The 12,655-nt window shown below is 36.4% G+C and overlaps 1 protein-coding gene across 6 annotated transcripts in view; it reads right to left on the bottom strand.

Annotated features, from left to right (window-relative positions):
• The window catches only part of LOC134211888 (opioid-binding protein/cell adhesion molecule homolog), a 166,577-nt gene that overhangs the window by 36,464 nt on the left and 117,458 nt on the right, over positions 1-12,655 (bottom strand). For all 6 annotated transcript variants that reach the window (XM_062689254.1, XM_062689255.1, XM_062689250.1 and 3 more), the window contains exons 6-7: positions 9,077-9,205; positions 8,877-9,014 (exon numbers count right to left, since the gene is read on the bottom strand). In XM_062689254.1, the coding sequence (XP_062545238.1) occupies positions 8,877-9,014; positions 9,077-9,205 (267 nt within the window). The remainder of the gene's footprint in view (positions 1-8,876; positions 9,015-9,076; positions 9,206-12,655) is intronic.

Genomic DNA, 12,655 nt, shown 5'->3' on the forward strand with positions numbered 1-12,655 from the left:
AATCAGAGTTTGAAAATTTATCAGAGGGTTAACTGATAATCGTGGAGGTTTTCGGGATTGTAAAGAGAAATCTATTCTGATTTTTTCTATTCCAAAAAGTGGTCAATGATGTATGTCTTGAAGTTTCTAATAGTTTTTACTCTTCCATAAAATTGTAGAAAATTTGGTGGAACTACGTTATTATTTCTGCTAGTTCAGGGAGGCTCAGAGATTTCTAATTACTAAGAATAGACAGACCGATAGGCGAATTGGACAAACGTTGAACATCTAAACAAGGATATTGCTTAGCCTGACCGTACTTGTCAATGGTTGACTGATCAGAATTGCTGTAAATTGCGCTACGATCATACTGAATAAAGGTTGGGATTTACCACTTATTCTGGATGTACACGTTTCAGCAGTACTCAAATATAGACTCAGTCAGGCAAGGAGATGGATGTTAGTGTGTAGTTCAGGGAATCAATATTCGAGCAACGCTAAACAATACCCAACAAGCATTGGAGGCTGATAAAGAACTTATTTCGCCACAATTTCGCTTGTTCAGCTAAAAAACTAGCTTATTCAACTTTAATTGTTTGTTGGGTATACTCTTTGTCATCAGCAGAGTTTGTTACTGACAAACGCACCTAGCGACAAACCTTTATCAGAACCCGAACACAATATGACAAGAATCATTTGCCTTGCATGCTCTGATATTTCTCAAAATACGATGCTAATTTTGTAATCATTGATCGATTCTCGAATATTTCCATAAAAGCAGAAACTATGATAGCATAAAACCGAAATTTGCTCTAAAAAAATGCAAAATAACGGGATAAAACCCAGATTAATCCACCTAGCGGTGATGATGCCTTTCTCGTGCGGTAAAAAAATAGTATTTTGGGCATTATTTCTAAGCCCATCGTCCGTTTGTGCCAATTTTCAATAGGAAATAATGAGACAAGATTCTGCGTCGAATGCAACTTGTTGCGAGGAAATCGGTTCAGGGTAAGTGCATTAAAAGTGAGCTAGATTTTTTTACGCGCTTTTTTCTGAGAAAAGGTATTTTGGCCATAACTACCAAGCCCATTGTCCGATCCGTCCAATTTTCAATAGGAAACAATGGGGCAGTATACTGCGTCGAATGCAGCCTGTTGTGAGGGAATCCGTTTAGGGTAAGTGCATTAAAAATGAGCTAGACTTTTTCACGCGCTTTTTTAAGAGAAAAGTATTTTGGCCATAACTACCAAGCCCATTGTCCGATCCGTCCAATTTTCAATAGGAAACAATGGAGCAAGATACTGCGTCGAACGCAGCCTGCTTTTTTACGCGCTTTTTTATGAGGAAAAGTATTTTGGCCATAACTTCTAAGCCCATAGTCCGAATCGGCCAATTTTCAATAGGAAACAATGGGGCAGTATACTGCGTCGAATGCAACCTGTTGCGAGTAAATTGGTTGAGGGTAAGTGCAAAAAAAGTGAGCTAAACTTTTTGCTCTTTTGGTGCGCACATACACACACACATACACACACACACACACGCACACACACACAGACATCACCTCAATTCGTCGAGCTGAGTCGATTGGTATATAACACTATGGGTCTCCGAGCCTTCTATAAAAAGTTTGTTTTTGGAGTGAACATATAGCCTTTACGTATACTTAGTATACGAGAAAGGCAAAACAAGGTTGTTTTCTTTTTTGTTGCTAACAAAAATTTTAGAATCTTTGTCATTATTATCTCCGACAAAAACAAAGCTTTGTGCTTGGTTCTCTTTTGTCACTTGTTTCGCATGCGCATTCCAAAAAAAATGATTCCCTGGTGTAGTTATTGTAGGAATCGAGAAGACGTCTGCAAAGGACATTCCGTCAATTATGTAGGGTAGATAAATTATAAATTCACACTTTCATCGAGGATTTACTTAAAAAGTGATGTAATATTTATGTGATGTACTATTTGTCAGACCTCATGTCTATAAGCCAGATGCTGTAGTTGAGAATAATTTAGAAACTAAACAAGGATATGAGAGAACAAGAAATATGCCAAAATGAAGTAGTTTATGATGACTGTAGCACATCCGGATGTGTGGTAGCAAACCAATTAGAAAAAGAACTGCAAAAGCTTCTTAGTATATTTGAATTTGTAGGAATCACAAATATTCCTACGTTTGCATGAAATCTTAGAAGCTAGAAAGAAAGAAGTCTAAAATACGGAGTAACATTATTCTAGAAATTTCTGAAAACCCCTTAGTCCTACTGTACTGTAGTGTTCAACTACTAGTACTGAACACCCTGACAGATTCTTTGTCGATCATAAGCGTTACTGGTAGATCGAAGCGATGTTTCTAAAGATTTCTAGAGGTTCGAATTCCTAGAAGTTTATAATTTCTTATAATTTTTCTTAAATTTTTTTCTTATAATTTATATTTTTTTTAAATTTACAGAAAACTATGATCAATTCTGGAAATTCGTAAGACATACATCTTGTAAATGTTCTTTGAACTCTGGAAATGCAATGATTGTTTTAATAGCCATAGGGAGTTTTATAACTTATCTGAGGATGTCCGTAAAATCTCTTGAAATCCTAGAGGATCTCCGGAAAATCCCTAAAACTCTATAAAAGTATTCTATATATTTGATAATACATTTTTTTGTCCTACCCACGTCTCGGAACGTGACGGCGCCTCTGCTTGAGCCCTTGTTATAGAGTTATCGAAAAATAGGGAGACCCATTTTATAAAAATGTGAAGAAAAATATTATTGTTTATTTTATTTATTATTCCAAACAACTTTACTATATCAACTTTTTCAGTAGCTCCTAAGTTCACTGATTTAGAGCAATTCTACTTACTATGGTGTCCCTCAGAAAACAATAATTTTGATCTGCTCATTGTATTTTCGTTTTTTCACGAATGTCACCTTCAAGTGGGTAAAATTGCCTAAATCAGCCAACTTAAAAGCTACAAAAAAAGTTTTTTAAGCAAAATTTATTTGAATAAGCTGCACTACATCTTTGTAGGGCATTGCATGTCAGTAACCTAAAAAATAGAAAAAGAAAGTTATATGTTGGGCCAGTGTATTCTTTGATAGCACAATGATGATGGCCTTACTATTACGATCAACTTTGAAGAACAATTTTTTTTTTCAAATAAATTTAGTTTTGGCCAATTGCTTCTTACCTCAAATCCCACAGTACCAACATACGCAGAGCAATCCTTGACCTTCCACTATATAACCCAAGGAGAAGTCCCATTCAAAAATATAGGCATTTGGAATATTTTTGATAAGAATTAAAACTAAAAAGTTATAATCAGAAATTTGATTTTTAGGATCATCCTAACATTATTATTTGAAATTATCATAACAAATGATACTGACTGCATATAACAATGATTTCTTCGGCAAAGTTCATCAAAATTAAGAAGAGACATCTTTCTAGATCATCGTATAATGCTAAAATTTAAAATACAGAAGTTAAAAATTGTATCTCAAAATGTAGTGGGACCACTCTATTGCAACAAACATCGAAATAAAGCTTATACAATGCTATGACTTTTCTGAAGACACTTTGTTGCTAAAATACCATTTTCTAGTTGAAAATAATGTTCACCTCCTTATTTCCCGGCGTGCAAAATCCTGCACATGGCTCTGATGGACTCGTATGGAACGTATCTTATAAATTTGGATAGAATGTAAGGATCCTGGCGATCCAAACTCGGCGGCAAGGACCCCATACCGCGGCAATTGTTTCCAAAACTGACCGTACTAGACTGAAGCACAATAATCGTAGAGAGTATGGGTTGCAGAAAGTAAGCAAAATAAAACTTCCATAAAGAATTGAAGATTTTCCATAAAAAGTTAAGAAATTGCCAATAAAGAAATCAGGATACAAGCAACAAATAAATAATTGAATTATCTTTATTTACGAGGCTTTTGGTCCTAGACCGGTTCATCTCGTAGACAAATAAATATAAAATTTCCATTAATAAGACAAAATTTTCAAAAACAGTAAAGAATTTTCCACAAAACAAAAAAAAAATTGAAATTACAAAAGAAGATTTTTTTATAATGAAATGATTCATTGTAAAATTTCCATAAATAAATCAATATTAGCAATAAACAATTACAAAACTTTCAACAAGGTTGTTGAAGGTTGTATCCGATATACGACTGCCAATTGGACGTAGGATTACGTAAAGTGTAAATTAATCATTTTTTTAAATTGTGAATATGTTTTACTGACGCTGATCCTAAGCTGCTGTGAACGCTATCGATGCTACCATTGCGATTGAACTGCACTCAACAAAGGTTTAAATGGGGCTTTTCTGTATGAATTATAATTAGATAATGAAATTGTGTTTTTTTTTGACTAGACGTCATAAATTCTCTTTCTTCTTACTTTTTTAATTTTGAGGGTGGTCATAAGAAGACCGCTTTTTCAATAATCCGCATTCCCAACTACTAACAGAAGCAAAATCAAAGTTAGAATATTGTGAGATAGTTTCACTTGAGTTTGCCCTAGAGCATCGGCATCGTACGAATAAAAAGGGGAGCCAGCGGACGCCAATGGCACCGACCGCAGAAGGGGCGGGACCTCGGTCTCTGTTGCAAAAGGAAACTGACAAGCCGAGGTTCGGTTTTCGCAACCGATCGGCATAGCGACCGAAATAAAGCACCGAATAACCAAACATCATGGTATTTTTTTTTAACTTTGTTTATGTGTTTTCCAGGATTAAGTTCAACACAGAAAAAACATCATGGTACTGAAAGCCGACGGTGGAAAAGCAGCTCCGAAAAACATTGTCAAGGGTGACCGAAGCGGAAGCCACGGAGGAAAAAAAGCTATGCCATCTAAAGAGTTACAAAGACATTTGTTTTAGTTCTACACTACTAAAAATCCACAAATATTTATTGGCAAAAATCCATAGATTTAACTTATTATGTATATCAGCGGACACATAATCATTCTCCACGCTAACTACTAATAAAATATATATCCAAATAAACTTTATGTGTGGTATCGAATTAGCAATTATTTAATTTATGTGTGGTTCTATATCGATTATATTAGGGTGGAGAAATTGCAAAAATTTATAACGGCGACACATTTATCTTATATAAATATTTTTCGGAGTGTACCTTCTCTTGTGTAAAATGGTGGTTCTGAAAATAACAGATTTACAATGCATAATGAACCTATCAAATCACTAACAGGAACCAAGTGTTCATCCAAACCTGGCGTAAAAATTTCTCTTGACTATTGCTGCTGTCCGATGATTTTTTGATTTTTTGTTAAGACGCCACCATTTAGAATACATTTTCAGTATCGCCGCTTTTGTCAATTTTGCAATCAACCCTTTCTTCTCATAAAATATTGGTCCAGAAAGGATCGATTTTCTTTTCACAATTCGCCTTTCTAATAACTTGAACTGAGTGTTAGAGCCCAGCCCGTAAGTTGCACGATTTTGATGCCCGTGCTTGCGAGGCTCATACGGAATTGGTTGGTATACCAATTTTGTACAGTGCTTGGCGAAGTTTCATTTTACAATAGTCAAGCGTTTTTGATTTATTGTTTTAATAGTTGAGCAAAATGTTAAAGAGTTCATCGAACGAGCGACATCAACAACTCCGAATTCAGTTGGAAGATCTGACCATTTTTCGTAACGGACTCAAATAATTTGAATCAGCAGAATGACCCCTTCTCTTCTCGAAGGACGTATTCCTACGTCAAAATTAACAAGAAGAAATCAAAGGAAATTTAGGTGGCTCTGATATGAGGTTAACGGACAAGCGGATTGCGGGTGATACATTTTATGCATACTATTGTTAAGACCTGACCTCATATTGTTTCCACAATTTTTTGATAATTCAGAACTGTCTCAACTTTTTACCAGCTCAAACGCAAAGGGTGGTTAAGTGTGCAGAGGTAATGTCTTGGAAATCCCTCAGGTAAAAATGCGCGCTGTGATCTGCCCATGCGAAATTTCTATACGAACCGTAATATTAGTTTCTTACGATTTTCTTACGACGACTGACAACTTGTTCTTCTCGGAGGCATTCCTCCAACGTTACCCAGATTAATGGCAACCGAACAATGCAACGATCATTGAATACACGACATGGACAAACGGACACAATGGACTCACGATGAGATGGACTGGCAACGGTAATAATAATGGTAATGGAAATCTAAAAATAGATTCTGTGTGGATTCTGTAGAGCAGAATACCACAGTAGATCTCGGCACAGTAGCGGTCAAGTAACACAGAGTGCCTAACTAATAAATAAAGGAATAAAAAAAATAGAAAAATAAACCCCGGAAATATTATAACACTGCTTGAGGAATGAATAAAATCCAACAAGCCGTTTAGAGTTATGCGGATAGGAACACAAAACATTTTATGTTTATAATTTAGAAGATTGGTTGATATTTTTCGGTGAGAACGGAGTTTCTATTACCAACATGTCATTACTGCCTACTGCCTTTCACTCATTATCAGATCTGTTATTTACAAAAATGTCAAATTAAGTTTTTTTAAAGCTTTATTATTCAAATTAAGTTTATTATAAAAACACATTAAATTCTATTAAAGTACATGTACGCGATCAATCATTCACTACTACAGTGTGTTTTGTATATAAACTTCCTATTTGCTACATTCAAATCGATTTCTCTTAAAGAGCTTGTGATGTCATCCGTCTTGACTCCGTGTTGTTTATGTGTTTATTCAGAATCGACACCCCCACATTTGCAATGCATGTTGACTGTCATGACGTCCTCGATTAGTTGAATGTGGAAGGCCTCCGCCGCTATTCTAATATATGTTTTGCTTTTAGTTAATATTGTGAAAACCTAAATTAAATTTAAAGAACTTAAAGTTGGGTTATTTTTTTGAACTAATGCTTGGACTTTTTGAGTATATTGATTGAACTTCAGATTGAGAACTTCACTAGGTTGATGTTCTATATTATGAAAGCTTTTTATATGCCTTTCATCATGGTAGGTTAAAAAAAATAACCTTCTAACCTAACTGTGGGGTTCGTGGCCGTGCGGTTAGCGACGTCAATTGTCTAGACGCATGGATTATGGAGCGTGGGTTCGATTCCCGTCTCGGTAAGAAGAAAACTTTTCGTGATCGAAAAATTCTTCACCGGTCCACTGGGTAGGCTGACCAGATCATTTTAGTGACAAAACGGGACAAACGCACTTGCAAAACGGGACATGTCAAAAAACCTTGTGAGAAAACTCAAGAGCTATGGAAATTTCAAAATTTATGGTCTTAGTTATCATTTACCGTGTAAAAAGTTAGAGACAATTTTTAGAGTGAATCATTCAGCACCATAACCTTCTACACACTTAGCTCATTTTAAAGTATTCGGTAAATTTTGCCGAAATCTCAACTGCTGAACTGTTCGGTAAATTAATGTACACGGCACGAAGCCTTTGCGGGATGCGTTGAGCTTTTGATAGAACTTGCGTGTATCTTGAGAACGGCACAGCTGTTCCATCTCCTCGCACTCCGCTTCTTCCAGGCGGCGTTTCTTCTCCTGAAAAAGGCGGGTCTGCTGTCTCCGCTTCCATCTATAACTTCCATCTATAACTTCCTCGAGATGCTAATAGGGTAGGATTATAGATTTTTCGTGCTAAAACCCTTTTTCATGAATATAAGTGAGGGAAAATCTAGGAATATTTAAGAATAACAAGAATCTCAGCAAGAAAAGAACATTAATATAATGTAATATTATTACATTAATAAAATGTAAACATTAATTGTTTCCATGAATATGGTTGGCGCATGTGCTTAAATGTAAAATCTAATCAATTCCCCATACTTTTTGATCGAAATGAATTTAAATAACACTAAAAGTAGCCTCACACATCGGGAATCTTGTCCATTTATTTTGTTCCCATATGATTTTAAAAGGGCGCGATCTACGCACAGTTGGCGGCTCGGTTGGAAAAAATTGAAACGGTTTGATTTTGGTTTGAGTTGACGGGGGTGGAGTCAAGGTTCGCTGAACATGTTTGAGCATTTGTAGTGAAGTTGCACAAACCCCCATATATTTTTTAATGGTTGGTGCTCAAGTTGGTGCTTCGGTCGTACGTGTGTGATATAGTTGGTCGAATAAATTGATTGTTCGTGCCGCTGTTGGTGAAACTTGATGGATGTTGGAATAAACGAGAGGTGGAGTCAATGTTGGTCAAACTGCTTGACCGTGTGTACGTTCCATAATGCACCAGTCAAGCAGTTTGACGAACATTGACTCTGCCCCCAAGAAAATGCTTCGGTTGCTGCTTTGTTTAAACGTGTGTGAAGTTGTTCGAACAATTTGACATTTGGCGGCTCTGTTGGAAAAAATTAAAACGGTTTGATTTTGGTTTGAATTGGCGGGGGCGGAGTCAAGGTTCGCCGAACATGTTTGAGCATTTGTAGTGAAATTGCACAAACTCCCATATACTGTTTGATGGTTGGTGATCAAGTTGGCGCTTCGGTCGTTCGTGTGTGATATTGTTGGTCGAATAAATTGATTATTCGTGCCGCTGTTGGTAAAACTTGATGCATGATTGAACAAACGAGAGGTGGACTCAATGTTGGTCAAACTGCTTGACCGTGTGTACGTTCCAAAATGGGGTAGCGTAAACCTGGGGTGATATGCACTCCCGGGGCAAAACGACCTTTTGAAGTTTTAGCAGTATTTTAAATCGATTTACTGTTGGATTGATAGTTTGCCATCCAAAGTACTTGCGCTGTGGTGAAAACTCTGGAAAAATTGCCGAAAATACCACAGTTTCACCTACTGTCAATTCAACGTCAATAAATAAGGAAATAGGAAATAGTAATAGTGAATGGTAAACTCATGATTTCGATGATCATTTCCAAGCGTAAATACATACCTTGTGGAACAATGTCTCCTTTTTCGCGCGTCCAGTAGTTGATGGACTTAGGATACGCTTCGGAATGACACTCAAGGGTCATCCGCTGTCCTTCTACTGCACCAACGAGCTGATTTGGAACCGATATCATCGGAGCAACTGCCAACGAACGAGATAATTTGTTATTTGTCGAATTTTGTATACAAATCAATCTTTCTTACAGTGCACAATCAGCATAACTCGTTTACTGACAGACGGCGGCACTCCATTCGAAGCTATGCAGAGGTACGCTCCCATGTGCAACCGATTGACCTTTGGTATGCTCAACGTTGGACCCTCGATAGATTGTACTGTCAAGAAAATCGAGAAACACGAAACAAAAAAATTAAACACTTTTTGGTCAATTGGTTCAAAAACGAGTAAATAGTGACTCCGCCGGTGTGAATGTGTAATCTATACTGAATTTTTAATTGCATTGTCTTTGAAGGTGAATAGCGTTAGAATACCATTTAAAAACAAAATGGCACTTTCAGGAGCACAAACCTAAAAAAACAGACGACAAACAACAGCAGAAAACAGTTCGACACTAAGCATATGCGGTGTTTCGAAAAATTTCGTTTTAGGGCATTCGAAACGAGATTCCGCGGAATTTCGCGGAATTTTAATATGGCGAAATCTGATTTTCTGATTTCGTTTGGTATCGATTAATTTCAAAAACTTCGACGGAAAAATCATGCTTTTAACGAAATTAAACGGAATTTCGCGGAATTTCGAAATGAATTTTTAATATTTCAAATTTTCCTATCGTAAAAAAATGCGCCGCTGAATAAAGCCATTCAAACTCTATTTAAAATTTTATAAGGTACATCGCAAGTTGGGGCAAGTTGAAAAGGTTTTATCAAAGTTGAACTTTGTAGTGCTATAAAAAAATCATTCTTTGATAAATTTTGAGTTCGTTTGCGGCATTTGCTAGTTCGGGGCAAAGATTATACATAAAAAATTAGCAACCTTACCAAACTTTCTTATAAATAGTTAGTATACTAAAATTATATTTTTATATGCATTGTTTCAACTTCCCCACGTATCGGGGCAAGTTGAAACACTACGCTATATACAGACATTAGCCAATTTTGCCGTATCAAAAACAAAATATAGTACTCAGTGAAACTCAAGATGCACAAGGTTGGTATGGTGACTGTACTGCCAGGACACTCATTAGAGTCCCATGTGAATGTTGATGTAAACTTCTGATGATTTTGAATATCTTTCAGACGTTAGCTCAAAATTGTCTCCTGTTAAGGAAAAGTGATAAAATAGTAGTCTTTGTTCCAGAATTTTGAAAATCAAATCTTTCTTGTATTGTCCATCTTGATATTTACTCGCATTACTTTTCAAGATAATTAATTATTTGGTTCACTTGAATTTTGCGCTTGATCAATTTGTTTTGTGTTTTACTTAACCAGCATACCTCTTTTTTTTGGCTGGCTCTTCTCCGGCAGCATATCTCTCACAAACCGCTCGATTGAAGAAATAGGGGACTAGGGACGTGAAAGGTGGAGTTAACAAAATGGTTACATGCTCTGTTTTATTTTTTTTGAAAGCCAGTGCTCACTACGAGGAAAAGTAGATTAAGAATCCCAAAACAAGACCATGCAGTTTGAACATGACCCCTTTTAATTCTATTCTTGAGTGGAAATTGCAGGTGGGTTGCATTCATGACGGGATGGGCGAATATTTATTAATTTTTTTTCAGAAGCTTGGACCTTCTTATTAATTTATATTATCCGAATGTATTTACGGACCAACGTGAATTCTGGAAAAAAAATTCATTTTAAGTTGCGAGGGTGACGTTTTGAACCGTTGTATCAACTTGCCCCGCACCACGAATTTCTATTTGCCCCGATGGGTTGAAAATGCGGAGCAATTTCAAGCGACAAAAATACGAAAATTTACCGGGTCTTTCATCGATTTTTTATAATCATTATGCTTATTCAACACTAGCAGACCCGACGAACTTCGTTTCGCCTAAAATTGATTTATTTTCTGAATAATTCTTGAGTTATGAAGAAATTGATGTTTCATTTGTATGGGAGCCCCCCTTTCTAAAGGAGGGAGGGATCTCGAACCATCTTAGGAACCTTCCCTGGCCCCAAAAACCTCTGCATACAAATTTTAACGCCGATCCGTTCAGTAGTTTCGAAATCTATAAGGTTCAGACAGACAGAAATTCATTTTTATGTATATAGATTGGATGATTACCTACCGTGAAAATTTGATGAAAAAAAAAACTCTTACAAACACCATTTTGAGACTTATTTCATTGGCACGCCAAAAACAACTACCATGATATGTGAAGCAACTTTATCCAATGGAAATTTGCAGGAAATCGTTGATTCTAGCGTTAACTTTTGGTTTTTGTTCAGGGGGTCCATTATACGCACGGGGTCCATTACTAGCACTCTCCCCAATATTTAGCAATAAACGTAAATGTCTGCGTTCTAGTTTGATGGCATAAAATTAGTTTACATTTAATAGCTAAAGGCTATCTTGCCGCACGGCCTCCTTAGCCGTGCGGTAAGACGCGCGGCTACAAAGCAAGACCATGGTGAGGGGTGGCTGGGTTCGATTCCCGGTGCCGGTCTAGGCAGTTTTCGGATTGGAAATTGTCTCGTCTTCCCTGGGCATAAAAGTATCATCGTGTTTAGCCTCATGATATACAAATGCGAAAATGGTAACTTGGCTTAGAAACCTCGCAGTTAATAACTGTGGAAGTGCTTAATGAACACCAAGCTGCGAGGCGGCTCTGTCCCAGTGTGTGGGGATGTAATGCCAATAAGAAGAAGAAGAAGAAGAAGAAGCTAAAGGCTTATACATTGTTCTCAAGGGCTGAAAAGATTTATAACTGTTGATTTTAAGCATTATATTCATTTTTTTCATCTAGCAGTTAAATTTTTTCAAAGTGAAATCTTTTGTGCTTGTAACTTTCGGTTCTCTTACATAAATAATGAATATTTCTATCGAGTTTAGATAGTTTCTATCGAGGAAGATAAACATCGATTTTTGAAACATATTGTATGGAAGGTTCTGTACCAAATTAATTTGGTTACACTGGCGACCTTACACGCTAAAAATGAACTACTCAAAATTGAGTCGAATCCGACTCATTTTCATTAAAAACGGGACAACTCAAAATTTGAGTAAAAGATACTACATCAATAAAATGATGATTTCGCGAAAGTTAAGCTTGGCCTTCCATCAATTTTAAATACGACAGATGCGAATCAAGTTTATCTATCTATCTAAGTGCATTTTACGACAAACAGACTCCTAGTTTAAGTGCAATCATCATTTTATTGAAGTAGTATCTTTTACTCAAATTTTGAGTTGTCCCGTTTTTAATGAAAATGAGTCGGATTCGACTCAATTTTGAGTAGTTCATTTTTAGCGTGTATCAGAGCTACCGACTGAATAGTAACAAGGCAGACACGATTGGATTGTCACATCATGTCCTAGCTTTCAGCAAACACGTACCTATGCCTTTTTTTATTGCTAAAACACAGCAAATAGTTTATTGGAAATCAGCAAATAACCGTATTTTGTACGGAAGTCTGTTCTTTCTTATGCTGAGCTGCAGAAATAAAAACTGATTGTGTATTTTTAATATTGCGAAAATTGTTTGGATACTCAAAATTACCTTCATCCTATAACTTCAGTAGACCCTCAAGACCCTCAACTTCAGTAGGTTCAAGTTCCCTATATTCTCTTAATTATTCAGATCTGTTATAGTTTTTTTACATTCT

This window comes from Armigeres subalbatus, chromosome 2 (assembly GCF_024139115.2).
Source record: "Armigeres subalbatus isolate Guangzhou_Male chromosome 2, GZ_Asu_2, whole genome shotgun sequence".
In the NCBI taxonomy this organism is placed as follows: Eukaryota; Metazoa; Arthropoda; class Insecta; order Diptera; family Culicidae; genus Armigeres; species Armigeres subalbatus.